The sequence below is a fragment of the Sarcophilus harrisii genome, chromosome 1, assembly GCF_902635505.1.
Source record: "Sarcophilus harrisii chromosome 1, mSarHar1.11, whole genome shotgun sequence".
In the NCBI taxonomy this organism is placed as follows: Eukaryota; Metazoa; Chordata; class Mammalia; order Dasyuromorphia; family Dasyuridae; genus Sarcophilus; species Sarcophilus harrisii.
In genome coordinates this window covers 671,453,414-671,476,190 of record NC_045426.1, presented here as the reverse complement: position 1 = coordinate 671,476,190, position 22,777 = coordinate 671,453,414, and the positions used below count along the sequence as shown (strand labels likewise).

The 22,777-nt window shown below is 42.7% G+C and overlaps 1 protein-coding gene across 1 annotated transcript in view; it reads left to right on the top strand.

Moving 5' to 3' along the window:
• The first annotated feature begins 15,926 nt into the window (after nt 1-15,926).
• Nucleotides 15,927-22,777, top strand: part of FBN3 (fibrillin 3) — a 103,203-nt gene continuing 96,352 nt past the window's right edge. Inside the window, exons 1-3 of the mRNA XM_031948293.1 lie at nt 15,927-15,999; nt 21,240-21,477; nt 22,675-22,757. Coding sequence (XP_031804153.1) covers nt 21,317-21,477; nt 22,675-22,757 — 244 coding nt within the window. The 5' untranslated portion in view covers nt 15,927-15,999; nt 21,240-21,316. The remainder of the gene's footprint in view (nt 16,000-21,239; nt 21,478-22,674; nt 22,758-22,777) is intronic.

Below are 22,777 nucleotides of genomic sequence, written 5' to 3'. Positions count from 1 at the left end.
GAAAGCTAATCTTCAAGGGAAGGTTTTGAAGTCAAATATGATGAGAAAAGTCTCCTAGAGAAGGTGGGATTTGGTCTGTCTCAAGGGAAGCTAGGAGGCAAAGATAAGGAAAGAAAATAATCTAAGTACCAAACATCAGTCAATACAAATTCTTGGAGGCATGCATGAGGAACAGCAGGGAAAACAGTGTAGCCAAATGGCAATATCTGGAGAAGAATAAAGTGAATAAAGACAACAAATGTGGAAAAGAACCAGCTTGTGAAGGGCTCTAAATACCAAGCAAAAGATTATTTTTGATTCTCGAGGTAATGAGATGTGACTGGTGTTTAATGAGTAGACAAATGATGTGATAAGCTCAGTCTGTACTTTTTAGGAAAACAGTTGGACAGCTGAGGAGAAGATAAATCGGGACGGGAAGAGATCTGAGTTAGAGACGCCAATCACCGAAATATTCTCGGTAGGGAGTGATAAGAGAGGGAGATATGTGTAAGTATAATGTGTACATACATCTGCATGTCTGTATTGAATGATATCATGAAGGCAGAAACAAGACTTGGTAGTAAATCAGATTTGTAGGGCCAAGAATCCAGTTTGAGCCAGGAATGCAGGAGGACACCAAATTTCAAGCCTGGGTAATTGGGAACATGGTGTTTCCCAAGAGTAATAGAAAAGTTGGAAAGAGGGGAGCATTTGGGTGGGAGAGTAAATGAGCTCTGTTAAGTTGAATTTAAGTTATCTAAGGGACAGCTAATTAGAGATCTCCAAGAAGCAGCTGATGCAAGATTAAATTCTGAAGATTAGGGCTAGATTTCTAGGGCTCAATGACATCCACACAGAAATAACAGTTGGACCTGGTATAATCGTCAAGTGAGATAGGGAAAAGATCGGAGGAGTCAGATACATAACCTTGGGAGACACTAATCATTATGGAAGCAAATTGGATGAACAGCGAAGACCAAAGACTGCTTAGGTAGGAAGAGACTGAATAGAGTCATGAAAACCTAAAAAGCAGAGTGTCCAGGAAGAGAGCATTACTGACTGTGTTAAAAGATGCCAAGAGGTCAAGGATGAGGGCTGAGAAAAGGCCATTAGATTAGTCTATTAGAAGATCACTGGCTTCCGTTAAATGGTTGGACTGAAAGCCAGATAACAGAGGGTCTGGAAGTGAGAGGAGAGGAAATGAAGGTACCAATTGTGGAATGCTTTCTCAAGGAATTCATTCAAGGAAGTTGGAGGGAATATTTTGAATAATAACTAGTGGAGATGGTTGAATAAAGTATTACTGGGTTTGTTGTTGTTGTTTTAAGGGTAGGGGAGGCATGGGTATGTTTGGGGATATTAGGGAAGGAACCAGCATATGTAGAAAGCTTGAAGATTGGAGTGGGGATGATAGTGGAGACAATCTGCCAAACAAGAAAAAGGGAATGGGATCAGAGGTAAATGTTAAGAAGTTTGATTTAACCAGGAGAAAGGTTATATCTTAAGTGAGACATTGGTAAAGGAAGAGGTAGAGGTTGGGGTAGGATATATGAATGATGTGACAAGAGGAAGGAAGAAGGAGGAATTATCAGTGAATAGATTCCAGTGTGAATCTTTCTCTCTTTCTCTCTCTCTCAGAGTCTCTCTCTCTCTCCTCTCTCTCTCTCTCTCTCTCTCTCTCTCTCTCTGTGTGTGTGTGTGTGTGTGTGTGTGTGTGTGTGTGTGTGTTTGAGAGAAAGACAGACAGACAGAAAGAGACAGAGATAAAAAGAGACAAAGAGAGAGACAGAGACTGAGAAACAGAGAGACAGAGAATGACAGACACAGAAAGAGGTATAGAAAAAGGAACTGAAAGGATTCAGGAAGAATGCCATTGGAGTCTTGAGAAGGGATGAAAAATGTTGGAATAGCCACTATAGTGAATAAAATAGTAATTAATTAAAAATGGGAGTATAAAAGAATTGTCTTTTTGTAAAGAGGGCTCAGTTGAGATTATTTAGTAAAAAAATTTGTAGTGGATCCAATCAACAAGTTTTATAGAGTAAAGTAATTTGTCCAGAATCAAGTAGTCAATTTCATTCCGAAGGAGGACTTGAATCCAGATCTTCATCAAACTGATTTCAAGCTTATAGGCAGAGGAGCAAGATTCAAAAACTGACTCTGGCCCTAACAAACTTCTGTAAAAAGCCTTTCCCAGACCTTAATTTTAGAGTCTTTCACCCGAGAGTATTCCACACTTACCTATCTAGATCTCCTTTCTATATGATCACTTGCATGTTTCCTATACATTAAATTGTAAACTTCTTGAAAGCAAGATCTGGGTCTTGTTTTTGGTTTTTGTTGTGTTTTGTTTTAGGGGTTTTTTGTTTGGTTTGGTTTGGGTTGTTTGTTCATTTGTTTTGCCTTGCTATGTATCTCTATAGCTTAGTCTAGTGCCTGGCCCATCATGAGTTAATAAAAAACAGCTAGCTGATGTGATTTCCTGTGTCATCTTAAACACATCATTTCATCTCTCTGGGTCTCATCTTCTCTATATGTATAATAAAGACATTAAACTTGATGGCCTCTAAGTTTCTCTTCAGTTCTAGATATATGATCCTATGATCTGAAGTGCCTTCATCCCACTGAATCTCAAGTTCTTCATTTGTAAAATGAAAGGGTTGGATAAAATGACCTTTGAAGTTGCTTATAGATCTAAATCTGTGAATCTAACTCTAAATTCTACTACGGGCCATGCCTAAGTGTCACAAAAAATGTAAGAGGTTAGTGTCTGATCAATTTGATAAGTTTTCTAATCACCTTTGGAGTGGTCAGTCTCTGAACTCACTACCCCAGAATCAGACTACAACATCTTTCCCTCAGAGTTCTAGGATTAGTCCTACTAAGTTCAGGACCAAATGAGATATTAATGTTGGATGAGTCCTAGACTCAGGTTCTGGGTCCTGAGGTTCCTCTGTTTTCTGTGAAAGGATCTGTAAGCTTCTTTCTCTCCCTCCCTCTCTTCTTCCATCCTTCCCTCCTTCCCTTTTCCCCCTCCCTTCTTCTCTCTGTCTCTCTATCTCTGTCTTTCTCTGTCTCTCTTGTGTGTTTGTGTCTGTCTGTCTGTCTGTCTCTCTCTCTCTAAATCTCTTTTTCTACTTCTTTCTATCTCTTTCTCTTCCTCCCTTTCCCTCTCTTTCTCACTCTCCCCTTCTTTCTTCTATTTTCTCTCTTTCTCTCCCTCCCTTTCTTCATCTGTCTGTCCCTGCCTTTTTGTCTGTCTCTCTGTGTGTATGTCTTTCTGTATGTCTCTGTCTCTATGTCCCTCTCTGTTTTTCTTTCTTTCTCTCTCCCACTTCTCTCAGTCTCTCTTTCTCTGTTTTTGTCTCTGTCTCTGTCTTTGTCTTTGTCTGTCTCTCTCTCTCTCTCTGTCTCTGTCTGTCTCTGTCTGTCTCTGTCTCTCTCTCCTTTCTTCTTCTTTTTTACCCATCTTTGGATTATTTGATTGAGTACCTACTATGTACAAATAAAGCACTTAAGTGGTACAATGGAGAGAGTGCCAAAGTTGAAGTCAGGAGTTCTCATCTTCCTGAGTTCAAATCTGGCCTCAGACACTTATCAGCTGTGTGATCCTGGGCAAGTCACTCAACCTTCGTTGCCTCAGCTTTCTCATTTGTCAATGAGCTGGAGAAGGAAATGGTAAATCATTCCAGTATCTTTGCCAAGAAAACCCCAAATAGGGTCATGAAGACTCAGATACAATACAATGCAAGACACTATGCTAGACACAAAGAAGAAAAAAAAACATTTCTGGTCCTTGGAGTTTATTCTATAGTAGGGAAATTAAGGACATTAACAAATACATGTAATAAACTATACGCTGGTATAATTATGGGTCTGCTTTTATTGTCCTACTTCCCTTCCCTTCCCATCCCCCATGAAAAATAATAGTCTTGGTTAAGTAAGAAAACTTGTTAGGTAAGAAAACTTTTTGATTAATGCAATCAACTAAAAGTAAGTGTAAATAGGGCCTGTAAATCCCTCAAATCAAGGAAAGTCATTGATTACTGAAAGACTTGGCCACTGTGCTGCAGCGCTTATATAAAAAGGAGGAACTATTTCAGAATCAGATAAAGATTTCAAGTTTCTGAAACTGGAAAGGAAAATATTTTGAGCCAAGAGATAGCCAATGAAAGAGGAAAGAACAAACTGTAACAAATATGTGAGCTGTAAGGAAGGGTCAGGCAAATTGATATCACCATCTACTCAAGAATGAAGGAAATCTTTAAAAAAAATGGCATGTCTTCTCCCCAGATTCCTCACTGGTACCTGACTAGTCAAAGACACTGTCATATATTCTGTTGCTTCATTAGCCAAAATCTGAATTTTGCCTCAACCATAAAGAGTCCAAGGGTTAACTATATATGTATATACAAAATATATGTAGTCAAAATTAGAAGGAAAGCAGGAAACTGGAAAGGGAAGAGAGTATTTATAGCAAGTTTTTTTTTAAATAAAAGTCTCATTTTAAATACATATGTGTGTCTATGGAAATGAGTCAAATTCATAAAAAAATAAGAGGTTCTCCAAATGATCAGTATTCAAAGGATATGAACAGGGAGCTCCATAAGAAAAAAAATAGAGCTATCACTAATCATTAAAATGCTCCAAATCACTAATAATTATGAAAATGAAAACTAAAAAGACTCTAAGATACTACCCCACATCTATCAGAATGGCTAACATGATAGAAAAAGAAAGTTACAAAAGCTAGAGGGTGTATGGAAAAATAAGTACACACAATGCACTACTGGTGGAGCTGAGAACCAGTGCAACAATTCTAGGGAACAATTTGGAATGATATCCAAAGGCCTATAAAAACCATGCAAATTCTTTGACCTAGCAATTCTACTGCTAGGTCTGTAATCCAGAGATCAAAAAAGAAGGAAAATGACCCATATGGACAAAAATATTTATAGTAGGTTTTTTGGTAGTGGCAAAGAGTTGAAAAGTGAAGGGATGCCAGTCAATTTTGGAATGACTGGACAAACTGTGATGAGATACCATTGTGCTTTATGAAATAACAAGCAGGATGATTTCAGAAAAACCTGGGAAGTCTTATATGAACTCATGCAAAATGAAGTAAGTAGAACTAGAACACTGCGGCTACATTGTAAGGCTAACCAACTGTGAAAGACTCTACTCTGATCAATACAATGATCTACAACAATTCCAAAGAACTCATAATGAAAAATGCTATCCAGCTCCAAAGAGAAAACTGAATATAGATAGAAGAGGCTTTTTTTCACTTTATTTTTCTTGCTTTTTTTTGCAACATGGCTAGTGTTAAAATATATGTTGCATAACTTCATATATACAATGGATATCATATTTCTTGTCTTAGCAAGACTGAGAGAGATATAGAAGAAGGGAAAGAATTTGGAACTCAAAATTAAAATATATAAAAAACATAAAACAATTTCCCTAAAACTGTAGAAGAAGGAGGCATAGGGACCATAGAGGTCATCATGTTAACCTTAGACATAAAACAAGTTATTTACTGTAACAGGATGTTACATTGGAAAGTGAGGTGTTTATATGTTACAACATTTTAGCACATTTTAAGTTTTTCAATCCTCATGAGTTGCTTGAGTGGTACAATAGAATCCCAGAGGTGGAATGGACCACAGAATCCATTGAGTCCAACCCATAACTGAAAAGGCAATCCCTGGGTGACACACCTGATAAATGGTTGCTTGGCCTTTAGGGAAAGAAATACAATATTCCATAAGGTAAACCATTCTGCTTACAGATAAACTTAAATATACCTCTCTAACTTGTGGACATTTCTTCTAGCTCTGTCTTTTGGGATTATTATTCTTGAACTAAGAGAATAGAGACCAGCATACTAAAGGGTGGACTGGCATGCGAGGGAACAGGAACCTTGTGACTCTATGGACCTGCCTGCAGAAGGAGCAGGGATCTTGTACTTTCAGTGGCCATCGGTGGCAATTTGTGAGAGAAGTCTATGGTAGGGGTAGATATGTTCTTCCCTTCCATAGAGGAAGAGAGTAGTCCATGGTCAGAGATCCTGAACCCCAAACTCTTGTGCAGAGGAGGAAAGATTTTAAATTCCTTGGACAATATAATCCTGAAATATAATTTTTACCTAGAAATGAGGGATTCTCTAGGCAACCACAAACTCAATAGAAGAGATATTGCATATTTTAAAGAGACAAATCCTGATGCAACCTGTTCTATTGAGAAAGAAGGATTGCTTATATAATTCCTATATAGTGTTCAACTTGGGAAGCAATGCCTATGAATTACTTGAACAGTAAGATTCTGATGGAGAAAAAGATTGCTCTGCTCAGCAACCCCTGAAGTATGTTTACCATTTAGGGGGAAATCTAAACCTCAGGGTAGTATTGTAAATCTTGGAGGGACTGTGGAGGAATCTGCAAAAGAGAGACTGAGAGAAAATGTCAAAGAATTGCCCCAATAATAATCTCAAATTCAGTTCCCTTCTAGGAAATCTGATGGGCAATTTGAGAACTTTATATTTTTTCCATATCTGTTTATGACCTCCCAGGAGACCCTTATAGCATTCATTTTGCGTGTGTGTAAAGATTTTTCCATATTCAATTTGGTCCCTTGTTACCTTGAATGTTTGCATAGGAACTAAGCTTAGACTTGAGCAATACTATGAGAATACTAGGTTTTCTCTTAGTGCAATTTGCCAGAAAGAGAAATTGATCCTTTGGGGGTCAGTTCCCAAAACTGGGGGTCAGTTCATATAAGTCCAGAGTCTTAGAGTAGGGAGTAGGGGACATAAGTGACAAGAACAAATATAGAGCAGATGTTTGAATATAAAGTTGACCAGACTTTATAAAAATATGTAAAATACACATGGAGGAAAGGAAGCAAGCATTTATTAAGTGTCTACTATGTGCCAGATACGTTATAAATATTATTTCATTCGATCTTCACAAATCTGAGAAGTAGGTGCTTTTATTATCCTCATTTTACAAATAAAAAATAGAGGCAGATAATACTTATCCAGCATCACACAACTAGTGACTGAATTCTGGGAAAAGACCATTAGTGAAATGTCGGAGTCTGGTTTGAACTCCAGTCTTCCCAACTTCAGCCCAGAGCTCAATCTATGTTCCTAAGACTCTATATTTCTAAGACCTAGTTGTCTACAAAAATGGTCAAATCTCTTTTAAAAATCTTCATTTGACCCTGTTCTTCCCTCAAACTTACATCCTTTTTCTCTTTTTTCTTTCACACTCAAACTCCTAGAAAAAGATGTTTCTACTTTACCTTCCATTGACTTCTTAACCTTCTATAATTTAGCTTCCTGTCTCACCTCTCAATTAAAGCTGCTCCCTCCAAGGTCAGTGATGATCTTTCATATCTAGGTCCAATGGCCTTTTCTCAGTCCTTATGCTTCTTTACTTTCTTTCAACATTTGATCTTGTTAATAACTCCCTCTTTCTGGTCAGTCTCTCCTCCTTGGGTTTTTATGACACTGCCCTATCATATCTCTTCCCATATTTCAATCTCTTGGCAGGCTCATTATCCATATTTCACCTCTGACTGTAAACACACCCCAAAACTCTATTCCCCACCTTCTTTCCTTATGCCTCCAGTCTCTAGGAGATCTCATTCACAGATAATTGTGAAATTGTGAAAAAGGTGGGCCTGGTTCAGAAAACAAAGCTTTTGTGAAAACTGATTACTCATTTCTTTAAACTCTTAGTATCCAGACTAGTGTATTGACAGCCACTGGAAAACACCTCATTAATTACCAAATAAATTCAGGTCCTCATACCTCTCCTGAATTTCACTGTAAAGTACCCAACTGTCTACCAGCTGGAGATCCCCCTATTCCACAGATATGTCAAACTGAACCCAACCAAAACTGAGTTCATTATCTCATCATCCAATGACCTAACTTCTCTGTTTTTGAGTATATCTTCATCCTTCCCATCACTCAGTTCACAAGCTAGAAAGCATTATCACCTCCTTACATTTATTCCTATTCCCTCCATATTGAAACAATTTCTGTCTTGACTATATTTTCACAACAAATCATTTTAGGGCACTTTTCCCAGCCCCTTCCTTACACCATGAGGTGAACAATGTGATCTTTAAAAGGCTGCTCAGACACCCAGGGAGCTGCCTAACCTCACTGCTGCTTCCAGTGAGAAGATGATCCTATACCCAGTGCATCGGCACCTGCTGTTTTGTTACTTGCCTGTCACTACAGGACTTTGAGACAGATACAAATGGCAAAATGGTATGAGTGATTCTTTGGATTCATGTATAAATTGGATTTAAGTGAGACAGAGTCGCACAGTCATCAGCCCCTGTGTTCCATAAGCAAAGCAGAATTGAAGTAGCTAAAGAAAACAAAATAAAAAAACAAAAACAAGACACCACAAGGCATGCAAAATAGAGAATCCATTCTAAATGTTCATATAAATTATTTTACCCAGCCTATGGTAGAGCATTCCAAGTTCATATTGGTCTGATTAGACACAGTCAGACACACTACAAGTTAACTCTAACATAGTGATGTCATTTTGGTCCTTTTCAAGAATAAAGGATAATAACCATCTTCATGTCACCTTTTGATTGTTTGTTTTTGGAGGCAATTTGGGGTTAGTGACTTGTCCACTATCACAGAGCTATTAAGTGTCTGAGACAGCATTTAAACTTAAGTTCTATCAGTTGGAGAATGGCTGAATAAGTTGTGATATATGAATATAATGGAATATCATTGTTATATAAGAAATGACAGGCACACTGATTTCAGAAAAGCCTGGAAAAACTTACATGAACTAGTGTTAAATGAAGTGAGCAGGACCAAGAGAACATTGTGCACTTAACAAAATTATGTGATGATCAATTCTGATGGACTTGGCTCTTTTCAACAATGAGCTGATTTAAGGCAATTCCAAAAGACTTGTGATGGAGAGAGCCATCTACATCGAGAGAGAGAGAGAGAGAGAGAGAGAGAGAGAGAGAGAGAGAGAGAGAGAGAGAGAGAGAGAGAGAGAGAGAGAGAGAGAGAGAACGAGAACTATGGAGAATTGAATGTGGATCAAAGCATAGCATTTTTATCTTTGTTGTTGTTTGTTTGCTTGCTTGGTTTTTTTTTTCTTTCCTGCATTTTTTCACTTTTGATCTTATTTTTCTTGCACAGAATGATGAATATAGAAGTATATTTAGAAGAATTGCACCTGTTTAACCTATTTTGGATTGCTTACTGTTTTTGGAAAGCAAAGGGTGGGGAGAAAGAGAAAGAAACATTTGGAACTCAAAATTTTGCAAAGATGAATGTTGAAAATTATCTTTGCTTGTATTTGGAAAAATAAAATCTTATTTTAAAAATAAATGAATAAAATCAGGTTCCACATCCAGAGCTAATAATCTATCCACTTCATCCACTTAGCTACACACCTTCACATTTTCTTTCATGAGTTTCCTAACTGGTTTCTTTGTATCTAGTTTTTTCTCCTCCAGTTTCTTTTTTGCCCACTTGCCAAACTGATTTTGCTAAAAGGGACAGGCAACTACAACTAGCTTGTAGGGTAGGGATAAGGACCCACAAAACACTTTTAAGTTGAATTTGCATTCCTAACATTTTCTCTGTGACTTTCCTAAGACAACCAACAAAACAATAAATCAAGCCTTCTTTTGCAGCATTTGCTTATTTCCACAGTGTAAATGCTTGCACTGAAATTTTAACAGCTAGCTCTCCTGAGCACATTTGACTAGCTCCAACACAGCCCTTGTTTAAAATATATGTGATAAAACCATCTCCTTCTTGTTATCTCTAGCACACAATCCCAAATCCCCAGGTTGGTATTTAAAATCCTGCATCATTTGGCTACAAACTACTCTTCCAGACTTATAACTTCCCATCATGAACTTAAAAATTCTATCTAAAGGACAATCATTGATACCCTGACTAACTTCAAGGCTCAGTTCAAGAGCTATTTCCTTTAGAAGGTTGTTCCACTTGTTAGTGTCTGCCCCTCCAACATGGAGTTTGGAAGATTTAAGTTCAAATTTAGCCTCAGACACAAATTTTGTGGCACTTATTCTACACTTGCCTCACTTTCCTCATACATAAAATGGGTATAAAATTAACATATGACTCTTTCAGATTAGTGGAAAGGCTCAAATGAGCTAATATGTGTAAAACACTTTTCAAAATTTAAAGTACTATATAAAGGCTAATTATTATTATTTTTATTATTATTATGTTTGGTATGTTGTGTTTTATTATCCTTGAACATAATGTATGTCCTTCCAGTAGAATATAAGTTTCCTGAAGGCAGGGATTGCATCACTTGTACATCACTTCAATTCAACAGGGCCCAGTACATGCCCTGGCACACAGAGGTCCTTGACAGATGTGTATTGGTTGCATTTGATACTGACAACAATATAAATCCATTTAAAGGTATTTGGACAGGGGAAGGATACCAGGGAAAGAATGATCTGGGCCCAGGTCTTATATCTCAGTTTTAGGGTCCCAGACTTTGAGACCACATTCATATTTCCATGTAGACTTCCAGATAAAAGGCTCTCTTGGGCTCAGAATTCTGATATGGCCCAAGACCGTGGTTGTCTGCAGAGTGATGAAGTGTTCAGGGAAGAAATCCCAAAAAGAGCCTTTGCTTTAGATCAGTACATCTGGGTTCTAGCCCTCTTCTTCCATTGGCTAGCTATTTGATTTTGCACAAGTCCCTTACCCATTTGGGGTCTTAGTTCCTTCACATGTAAATCTGGAGGTTTGTTCAGATGATTTCTAACGTTCTTCCCTCTAATATGCAACATTAAAGGCGCTGACATCCTGGGTTCTAAGGGCCCTCCCAGCTCTGACCTCCTGGGTCCTAAGGGTCCTCCCAGCTCCGACCTCCTGGGTTCTAAGGGCTCTCCCAGCTCTGACATCCTGGGTTCTAAGGGCCCTCCCAGCTCTGACCTCCTGGGTTCTAAGGGCCCTCCCAGCTCCGGCATCCCGGGCTCTAAGGAACCTCCCAGCTCTGACATCCCGGGTTCTAAGGGCCCTCCCAGCTCTGACATCCTGGGTTCTAAGGAACCTCCCAGCTCTGACATCCCGGGTTCTAAGGGCCCTCCCAGCTCTGACATCCAGGTTCTAAGAGGCCCTCCAGCTCTGACATCCAGGTTCTAAGGGCCCTCCCAGCTCTGACATCCCGGGTTCTAAGGGCCCTCCCAGCTCTGACATCCCGGGTTCTAAGGAACCTCCCAGCTCTGACATCCCGGGTTCTAAGGAACCTCCCAGCTCTGACATCCTGGGTTCTAAGGAACCTCCCAGCTCTGACATCCTGGGTTCTAAGGGCCCTCCCAGCTCTGACATCCTGTGTTCTAAGGGCCCTCCCAGCTCTGACATCCCTGTGTTCTAAGGGGCCCTCCAGCTCTGACATCCGGGTTCTAAGGGGCCCTCCAGCTCTGACATCCGGGTTCTAAGGGCCCTCCAGCTCTGACATCCGGGTTCTAAGGGCCCTCCAGCTCTGACATCCGGGTTCTAAGGGAACCTCCCAGCTCTGACATCCTGGGTTCTAAGGAACCTCCAGCTCTGACATCCTGGGTTCTAAGGGCCCTCCCAGCTCTGACATCCTGTGTTCTAAGGGCCCTCCCAGCTCTGACATCCTGGGTTCTAAGGGCCCTCCCAGCTCTGACTCCCTGTGTTCTAAGGGCCCTCCCAGCTCTGACATCCTGGGTTCTAAGGACCCTCCCAGCCCTGACATCTCATGTTCTCCGCTCCTTCCAAATTCTGACAGCTCTTTTCTAAAATCCTCCTCAGCTCTGACATGTGTTCTAAGGGGTCCTCTCCTAGCTCTGAAATTCCCTGCTCTCAGGCCCCTCCTAAAGTTGACATTCCATGTTTTAAGGCCCCTCCCAGCTTTGACAGTTAACGTTCTAAACGCTTCACAGCTCTAACGGTCTGTGTTCAAAGGGTTTTTCCACTTTGATATTCTTTGGTCCTTTTTACTCTAATCCATTCCCCACAGGGAGAGTTATAATATAGCAAACCTCCCCGACACCTCTTGGCCTTTCACCTGGTTGTGGAACCATGGTCACAGCCCCTGGATATGCTTTCTAGAAACCCCTAGTGAGAGAATAAACGTTGCTGCCGCCGGTATGTCTCCTGTGCAGTGCTCCGCCCTCCTCCCCCCCCCCCCCCCCCCCGCAACACATACGCACATACATAAAACACACACACACACACACACACACACACACACACTTCCAGAGTCTGAGAGACCAGACCAGACCAGACACGGGGAGGTTCCTGGGGAAGGCGGGAAGTATGCACGACATCTGTAATCCATTAGCCTCAGTGAGCCGGGCAGGAACTCTCCTCCCCTGCGGAATATCCATTCATTCCACTTTCCGGTCCCTCCTTAGTCCTCTACAGCTGGGGGCTCCTGGAAGCTCAGGGATGTAACTGGTCAAAGGCCTGGGAGGAGCAACGTGAGAGAGAGGAGGAAGAAGTGGGAGTCTGGGGTCCCAACACAGGAAGCTTTAGAGCCAGGTCCTTCTCCTTCCCTTGTTTAGAAGAGATTGACCGGCGCTGACTTTGGGGAGGTATCCAAACAGCAAAGGTATTTGCAAGAACATTGAGGGAAGTTCATGCTCCTCAGCCCCCAAAAGTTTGCACCAAGTTTCCCAACATCTTGTCCAGACCACTAAAAATGGGAGGTGGGGAGGGAGAATGGAAACAGTTTGAAATGGAAGGACTGTCTTATCAGCTCCAAATAAAATGCTGGCTGCGAGCTCTTTGCTTTAATCAAGTTTCTGTTTTGCTAATGTTGTTGAAAACATAAACGTTTACTCCTAAAATTCAACATTTGGGTTGGGAAGAAAAGTTTGTTTTTTTAAGCCGCCTTATTCTGTCCCTCCCAGCTTGGTTTCACCTGTACATCAGATGCGGCTGCCTTTCTTCTGCTGGTCATAAATCTAACCTCTCTCAGGCTTCAAGGGGCCCTTTGCTATAGAGTCAGAATCTGGCCAATCCACATGGTCTCTATCTCTATCCCCTTCCCAAGTGTGTAGACTGACCCTCCTTAGCTCCACTTTCCTAGAATGAAAATTGCTCTCACACACAGATCATATACACAGTCCTGAAACATATACACCCTTCCTTTCCCAGTGACTGTCTGCAGTCCATCTGCAGTCCAATCCAGTGCCAACACAACATTTATTAAGCGAGTCCTGCATGTGAGGCACTGGGCTCAGGACTGGAGCTTCAAAGTTGAATTTTAAAACAGTTTGTGACCTCCAAGAGCTTACATTCCCCCACTTGGTGTTCTTCTGTTTGAATAATCAATGATCCAGCCCTATATGTTTGATATCACCAGGTCCCTTAGCATGTAAATGAAACTGACTCTCCAGTAGCATCTGTGCTCTGCTAGAGAATAAATCTGGGTGAGAAAACCCTATGTAAATCTGTAAAACTCTCTTCAAATGGAGCGTTTGTACAATGCTGATGGAGGTCAAGCTTCCTGTTCTAAAGAAGGGCTGATAACTGGGGCTATGATCATGAATAGCAGGTAAAGCCTTAGGTCATTAGAAATTTAGAACAAGGAACCAACTTAGAGCACACAGATCATTAAGTGCATAAAGAGGGCATTGGGTAAAACGGAAATAGCTCTGAGTTTAGGAACCACCTTTTTTTTTTTTTTTTTTTTTTTTTTTTAAACTTCGTTCTACCATTAATTGACTAAGGGACTTCCAGCAAATCCCTTCCTAAAATAGTGAAGGTTAGACTAGGTGCAAAAATGTAAGTAGGATGCAAAGCTTCTTGAGGGCAAGGGACTGTTGAAAGATAAGAGAAACACAGAAAGGCATGGTGGGGAGAGTTCTTGGTACTGAAGTCAGGAAGACCAAAGTTTTATCCTGCCTCAGCATTCACTAGCTCTGTGACCCTGGGCAAACTACTCAGATTTTCTAAATCTGTTTCTTCATCTGTAAAATGAGTATAATAATAACATCTCTATCACACAGGGCTTATAAAAATTAATAATTCTATTTTCATATTTATTTAAAATTCTACGAGTTTCCAGTTCCCTCCTTCCCCTATTCATTGACAATGAAGTCCATTAAACATACCTCACAGGGATTGTTGTGAGAGATAAATGAGATAAATATATAATACTTTGCAAAGGCTATATCATGATCAACTATGATAGCTTTAGCTCTTCTCAGAAATTCAATGATCCAAGACAATTCCAATAGACTTCAGATGGAAAATGCCATCCACTTTCAGAGAGAGAATTATGGAGATTGAATGTGGATCAAAACATGGTATTTTCACCTTTTCCCCCCTTCTGTTTTGTTTTATTCTTTTTTCTGGTTTTCCTCTTTTGTTCTGATTTTTTTCCAACATGACTGACATGGAAATATGTTAAAAATGAATGTACATGTATAACTTAAAAATAAAATAAAAAGTACTTTGCAAAACTTTAAATGTTATAAATGCTAGTCATTTATATCCTTAGCACTTACTAATAACTCATATATATACATATATATGTATACACACACAGATATATATATATATATAGCTAAAGTTTACAAATCATTTACATGTACTCTAGAAATGCTAGGTATTATTATTATATAGTCTCCTTTGAGTCTCACCACAATCCTCTGAGGAAATGCTTTTACTATTTTCACAGTGCCCATTTTACTGCCCAGTTCATTAGAGATGCTCATTAAATTTAACTATAAGGGTACTTCAAATCTATTCTCATAATTAGAAGATTAAGCAATGGAAATTATCCCCTCATTTTTACATATTAAGAAACTGAGACGCAGTGTTAAAAAAGTGAGAATCTAGATTTGAATGCAGATTTATCAAGCCCAAAATCTCCTGTGCCTCCTGCTATACAGATCTCTCCTGTTATGACTGAGTCATTTCAGTCACTTTTTGTGATTCCATTTGGGGTTTTCTTGGAAAAGATACCGGAATGATTGGTTATTTCTTTCTCAAACTCGTTTTGCAGATGAGGAATTGTGCTTTACAAAAGAGGGTTTGGTGACTTGCCCAGGGTCACACAGCTAATGTGTGAGGTCAATTTCAATTCAAACCCTCCTGATTCCAATGGTCTATCCATTTAGCCATCTCAGCTGTCTCTACCTCTTCTAGCTATTATGTTCTATGTTCTGAAGTTCTTTGTCCTGAGATTCCTCCTTGTATGGCATTCCGCATTCTAAGGACCATTTCAATATGTTCTAATGTGTTCTAACATTAGTCCCAATTCTGACTTTCTAGAGTCCCACCAATCCGAAATTCCACATATAAAGTCTTTTCGCATCTTTGATATTCTGTGTTCTAAGGTCATTTCCAGCTCTAACATTCTTCTGTCCAGTGACCCCTCCGACATCCCCAAAGACTCAGGGTTTCACATGAGTTGCCATTCCGCCTTCAGATCTTAACTTTTTCTGCCTCTTTTAGGCAGGTAGACCATACTCCTTTGGGGCAGCCGCTCTTGAGCCCTCCCCCCTCCCCCCACCATCCCAGGTCTAGTTCTTCCCCCATCCCAATCGTGAACCCTGAGTCGCCCTGTAAAACCAAGGCCCTATAACTTCTCCAGCCTTCCAGGGCTCTGCTCCTGGGAACTGGTAGGTGCTAATGTCTCCAGTCAGTTCCCTCCAAAGTCTCCCAGCCCTAAGCCTCCCCCCACCCCGCCCCCAACTCCCCCTTGAAGTTTCAGCCTTTTGGCTCGGGAATGTGGTAGGGCTGGCCTCCTGCTCCCCTCCCTCCCTCTGCCCCCCAGCTCTCCCAGGGAGAAGGCCCTCCCCGCCCAGGCCCCCGCCCCCCGCCCAAATTGGATTACACTCTACCTTGCAGCCTCCTTCCTTCCCTCCCTCTCTCCCTCTTTCCCTCCCTCAGTCCGTCCCTTCCCCACACACCCCGGCCCCAGCCCCAGCCCAGGGCCCCCACAGTCCACAGCCCGCCAGCCTGCAGCCTCAGGACCCGGCCTGGTCCCGCAGGTATTTCAGGGAGGGAGCTGTCGGGCCACACTGCGGGGAGGGGGATGGGGGGAGCGAGTGGTGAGAAGGGTGGGGAGGGAGGGAGGGAGCCCCCGGCTGGGGGGAGGGAAGCTTTTCTTTGTTTCCAGCGCTAGCAGCCCCGAGCCCTGCTTAGCCCTGCCCAGCCCCCTCCTCTGAGCCGGGGCTGGCGGAGACTGCTCTGCTCGGGGCGCACGCTGTGCGCTCTGGCTCGGAGCGGAGCCTGGGGCCCCGCAGCAGCACCAACAGCAGCAGCAGCAGCAGCTGCTGCTGCTGCTGTGACTGCGGCTGCGGCTGCGGCTGCGGCTGCGGCTGCTCCGGCTGCGGCTGCTCTTAGTAGTGGGGTAGCCTCAGTCAGTCCGCCTGCAGGCTGGGATCCTCAGGCAGATGAGAAGCCCCTGTTTTGCTCCGGGGGATCTCGGGACACCAGAGGCACACGCAGGCCCGGGCAGTTCGGGCTGAGGCTCCTTCCCCTCTTCTCCCCTCCCTTCCCTTTCCCTCCCACAGGATGGATGGATGGTCGGAGGGAGGGAGGGAGGCTGAGACAGTGCTCTCTCTGCCTGGGGCTCTGATGGCGGCTTGGTGAGCCCCAGATCGGGCAGAGGCTGAGATGGAGGCCAGGAAGGGCAGGCTCTTTGTCTCCATTGGGGCTAAGCTCCCCCCACCTTCCTGTAGGGCCCCCTCCTCCCCATTTCCTCTTCTCACTCTTCTTACCCTAACTTCCCTCTCTCTTCTCTGTTCCCCTGCTGGGGACCCCTTTTTCTACCACTTCCTCTTCTTCTTCACCATCCCATCCCCATTCCCTCCATCCTCGCTTGTCCCCCCCACCCCTCCCGTCCTCTTTTACTCCGTCTCCCAAGATCCCTGTCTTCCCATCCTCATACCTCCCAGGTTCTGTCTCTGCTCCCTTCCCAGAGGCCAATCAGGGACAGCGTCCTGTGCCTTGATTCCCTCAGCCTTCCCTTCCAATCTCTCTTAGCGGTTTGTTTCCTGTGTCCAGTCCTGGTTCCCAAGTTAGAATTCTTTACCCATCTCTACTCCCCGGATTTGGATTCAAAGAACCTGGCTTTGGATCTGCCAGTTCCCCTCAATGTGAGCCACTTGGTAAGCCACTTTCCATCTCTAGAGCTCAGTTTCCTTCTCTGTAAAAATGAAGAGGTTGAACAAAATGATCTCCAAGGTTCTTTTCAGCTCTAAAGTTTAATTCCCTCCCCTTTCCTCCTGCCCAGCCCAGAAGTGGGACTTCACACAGTCCTGGGCCGGGGCCTCTTCCCCTGAACAGAGGCTGACTCCTGACTGCCCCGCCCTCTTCTTCATCCCTCCCAGCTCTCATTCCCTCCCAGCCGGCTCCTTCCCTTCCCATAAGGAACTCCAGGGGCCCTCCTCGAGATTGAGCCAAGTGGGAAAGTCCTTGGGGACCCCCTTCCCTGCTCTGGCTCCAGCTGCCGAGCTCTGTAAGTGGGAGGCCCGGCCTGCCCTTCAGGGAGGAAATGCTGCTAGACCCCAAGGAGTTGGCCGTTTCCCTGTATTCGTGACTCCAGAGAGCTGGAGCCTCTGGTGGGGTGGAAAAGTGGGCAGGAAGGGGGTAATCCTTTCCCATACCCACAGCATGAAGCCTTGTGGCCACTCTGGTCAGAGTTAGTCAGGGCTGTTACTCCTCAGTATCCAGACTCTGTGAGGCAGTTTCTTTGTGAGCCACATCATGATCCTGGGTGGATGAGATCGCAGCCTCATAGGTTTAGAGCTAAAGGAACCTGAGAGGTCATGTAGTTTGACTCCTCCATTCTTCAGAGAGGGAAATCGAGGCCCAAGGAGAGCAAAAGATGATGAGGTCATAGCTCTAGAGTTGGACAGGATCTCAGAAACCATCTAGCCCAAACTCCTTTAAAAAAAAAAAACAGAGGAGGAAACTGAGACTTACAAAGGTCAAAGGCTAATTCCAGAACTGGAAAGCACCTCAGAGACTATATAGTTCTACCTTTTTATCTTTCTGAGGAGGCAAGCAAGGCCCAAGGAGGCCCAATGATCATGAGTGTAGAGATGAAAAGGACCTCCGAGACCATCTAACTCAACTCCCCTACTTTACAGAAAAGGAAACTGAAACCTAGAAGGATGAAGTTTCTTGCCCCAGTGTCACAGAGTAAGCAATAAAGCTAATGGTCATTAAGGTTGCCCCAGTGTCACACAGTAAGCAATAGAGATAATGGTCATTAAATTTCCTTTTTATCTCTGATACTATTTGATCTTCTGCTCTGTCATTTAGGAGATAAAAAAAAAAGCTTCTCTCTTCCCCACTTTGGTCAAGAATAAGACCACGGTAAATCCTTGACATTCTAAGATGTTCTACATGTTGAATTTCTACACATCATTGAAAGCACAACTCAAAGGCCAGTTTCTCCAACTAGCCTGCCCCATCCTCTCTAATGGATTAAAAATGACCCCAAACACAATGCTCTAATAACATCTCTCTAATGCAAGCATCATATAATGACCTATATTTGAGTGCCTCCTATTAGACCAAATTTTAGGAAAGCCAAGACTTCTTACCTTTCCTGACCCATTTAAGGCAGTTGAGGATCAAAGGCATTGTTTTCTACATTTTACAGGGAAAGAAAATGAACTGAAAAATGGTCATTTGTGGTCACATTCAAAATTAGGTAGCATTTGTAAAGTGTTTGAAGGGTTGCAAAGTATTCTACAAAGATGATCTCATTTGATCCTCACCACCACCTTGAGTGAGGTATATGCTATTATTATCCCCATTTTAAAGATGAGGAAACTGAGGCTCAGAAAGATTACTCCTTGGCCAGAGTCTCACAGAATGAGGATTCAGACCCACATCCCTTGACTCTGAATTCCATGCTTATTCTGCTGAGCTGCACTGGCTCTGCAGGTATGTGGGCAAATCCAAAGTAACTGAAGGATAGTTACAGCCACAGGACCTGGATTTAAATCTCCCGCTTAATTATCTCTGGAACTTTAGGTAAGACACATTTCTCTTGTCTGGGTCTCAGTTTACTCAAGTGTAAAATGAAGGATGTGAGGAAAGTGACTGTTGTGAGAAGAAGCAGGAGTGTCAAGAAAGACTTCCCAGAGTAATTGGTATTTGAGCTGGGCCATAAAGACAGTGTCAAAGAAACAGGAACCACTAAACCTTACATAAGGATTCCTATGATCTGCATATTGATTTAGAAAACTACACAAGAACAGTATTTCTGTCCTATTTTATTTTTATTTATTTTGCTAAATATTTCCCAATTACATTTTAATCTGGTTACCCAGCCTGTTGAACAGCACTTTGCATTCAGGAGGTGCTTAATAAATGTTTCTTCAATGAATGATAATGGAAAAGAATTATGAGAGGCAGCTGTGGGATCCTTATCACTGGGAGTTAGGAAATCAAGCTTCTGTTTCTCGTTCTAACACTTTCTGGCTGTCTCTGAGCCTCAGCTTCCTTATCTGTAAAATGGAGATAATAATATTTACCCTCTCTTCCTAATGATATTGTAAGAGAAATCCTTTGTAAAGTTCTGGAAGAACAGGAGGGGATTTTATTCTTGATTCAGAATTGTGTGGTCTGGGCAATGAGTCCTCTATAGATCAGAGAAACAAAGGGGAGAGTGGGTTGGTTGCAGGATTCAGGGAAGACTTCTTGGAAAAGGTGAGACTTGGCAGGCTCTTAAAAGGCTTCTCAGTTCTGGCTCTAATGCCTATACCTCCCATCTCCTCCTTTCCTTCCTGATTCCCAATGCAAGCTAAAAATCAGCTAAAATGGACTTATAACAATAGCTAGAGAGGCAGCTAGATGACACAGTGGATAGAGTACCAGCTCTGAAGGCAGGAGGTCCTGAGTTCAAATCTGGTCTCAGATACTTAACACTCCCTAGCTGTATGACCTTGGGTAAGTCACGTAACCCCATTGCCTCAGCCAAAAAAAATTAGCTAGCATTAAATAACATTTTTAAGGTGTGCAAAGCATTCTAAAAATATCTTATTTAATCCTCATAACAACCCTAAGAGACAGGAACTATATTATCTCCATTTTACTGATGAGGAAACTGAGGCAGAGGTTAAGTGACTTGTTCAGGATTACATAATTGGTAAGTTTTTTGAGACTGGATTTGACCTCAGCTCTTCCTGACTCCAGGTCTGTTACTCTCCTACTTTACCACCACATTTATGCTCCCCTAATAGACATTTTCCTTGTCCCCATCCTTCCATCACCACCTGTGAAAATCCTACCCCTCCTTCCAGACCCAACTCAAAAGTCATCTTTCTGGAAGCCTTCCTTGATTGCTACAACTCTCTCCCTCTCCTTCTCCCGAGCTGGATGTGATCTCTTCCACCTCTGGACCTAAAATGTTCTTTTTCTCCCTCTCCCTGTCTCTCCTTCCCCCACCTCCTACCTCCCCCCCTTCCATAAAGATGTAAACAGGTTTATTGTTTTAAAACCAGAGGTATCATTGAAATTACTTTCCACACTTTAAAGGTATACAAACTAAAGTCTGGATAATCATTTAGCAATACTAAGTCCCAGACCCAATCTGACATCCTGCAAGGTATGAAAAAGCCTCAGCTTTCAGAGAATACTTGGTTCTGGATATTTCTTTTTACTTTGTACTTTAATTCAATTTATTTTATTTTCCATTCCAAATTCTTTCCCTGACTCTTCTCCCTCCCACAATCAATGAGAAAGCAAGAAAAATTAAAGCCACTAAAAACATGTATAGTCGAACAAAATAAATCTCCATGTTAGCCATATATCCTCCCTCCACCCCTGTGAAAGAAAGAAAAGAAGGAAGGAAGGAAGGAAGGAAGGAAGGAAGGAAGGAAGGAAGGAAGGAAGGAAGGAAGGAAGGAAGGAAGGAAGGAAGGAAGGAAAGAGAAGAAAATATATTTCAGTCTTACTCCTGAATGATGGGGGGCTTTGACCAGGAGGGTATATGTGGAAGCTGAGTTGAAGAAAACTCCCATGTAACTGGGACAAACTTGGGGGGGGGGGAATCTTGAGCTTGAAGTGAAAGGACTTGATTTAAATCGTATTTCTGAATTTCTTATCATTCCTTCAAAAATTCATGTTCTGAAATTCAATTTTTCCATCTGTAAAATGGGGATAATGACCCAAACAATCTCAGTTGTTGGGAGAAAAGTTCTTTGTTCCTCTTGAAGTACTTGTATGCCATCATTCAGTCCTGCTTCTTCCCCCTCTCCTTCTACTCTAGGACAAGAGCCTGTGACGATCAGTCCTGGGGACTGAGCCTCAAGGGACGGGCCAGGGGAACAGGCAGGCATCCTGACCATGGCTGGGAGCGGGCTGACCAAGATCCTGCTGGGATGGACAACACTGGTCTGCATGGCCCAAGCCCAATGGGAAGGAGCCATTCGGGCAGACAAACCTGGCTCTGAGGAGGCACCAGCTTTGAGCCGGGTTCGGAGGAGAGGCTTTGACACCTTAAGAGGGTATGTTCATACCAGGATCCCTCCCCTCTGTAGGATAATGGGGAGAGGCTACTGGGAGAAAAAGGTGGACACTATCAGGAGCCTCTCCACTCTGGCCTTGGGAGGATTGCTTCAGGTTTTCCCTCAAAGGTCCCTTACTAACAGGTTCCTTCTCCCTCCTTCTACCTATATTCCTCCCTTTATCCCCAATCCTGGAGTAAATGATGAGAGAGGTGAAACATAAAAATGAGGGAAGCCAGGGAGAAGGGAGAGCAAAGAAAGCCAAGAGGCCCCTGAGACTCTGGACAGAGAAGGCTATTAAGGAAGGGAAGGGAATTAGTATTTATGTAATACCTATTAGAGGCTAGTCATGGTGTTAAGCTTTACATTATTATCTTACCACAACCCTGGGAAGTAAGTACTATTATCCCCATATTTTACAGTTGAGAAAATTGAGGCAGGCAGAGGTAAATGACTTTCACAGGATCATACAGCTAGTAAGGATTTGAATTCAGATCTTCCTGACTCCAGGTCCAGGTCCAGCTTGCCATCCACCATGTCATCTAGTTGATTAATTAAATAGTTAATAGTAATAGTTAACTTCAAGGTTTACAAAGTGCTTTATAAATGTTATCTCATTTTGATATTAGAGCTGCTGATCTAAACAGCAAGCTAAAGGAAGCCCTGGGCCTACCAACAGGGGCTGAGGTATTCTGAATCTCAATACAGTGGTGCTAATGGGCACTGTGTCCATGATGCCCTATCCATGGTGCCCATAATACCCTGTGGGAGTAGACCCAAGCTGCCACTTTCCCCACATTTTCAGATTGGTATTATGTGCCCAGAGCTGTCATGCTGCTGCTGCCTGAGAGCCAGATCAAGCTGGTCTGTGAGTTTTTTCTCAAGCTCAATAGTGGGCCAGGTAGCTGCTGGATTTAGCCCTTGGGCTTTGGTTTGCTTTCATTGGCCTAGAGTTAATTACTTTCTCTCAACCCTGGTTATAGCCCCCACCATGACACTCCAGGGAGCACTCCATTCTCCTTAGTTCCTAGGGGAATGATCAAGGCGACTCTCCCGTGGTTCTTGGCAGTTGAAAAAGGGCCATCATTCATTCACTCTTTCTTTCCTTAAGTCCTTGCCCCCTGGATCTAAGATGCTGTGCTGGAGGCTGGGAACTTGTGTGTGAGCACTCATGCTATGTCCCTCGTTCTTTTCCAGGCCAAATGTTTGTGGCTCCCGCTTTCATTCTTACTGCTGCCCAGGCTGGAGGACCCTCCCTGGGGGAAATCAGTGCATTGTCCGTAAGTAAGATCCAGCCCTG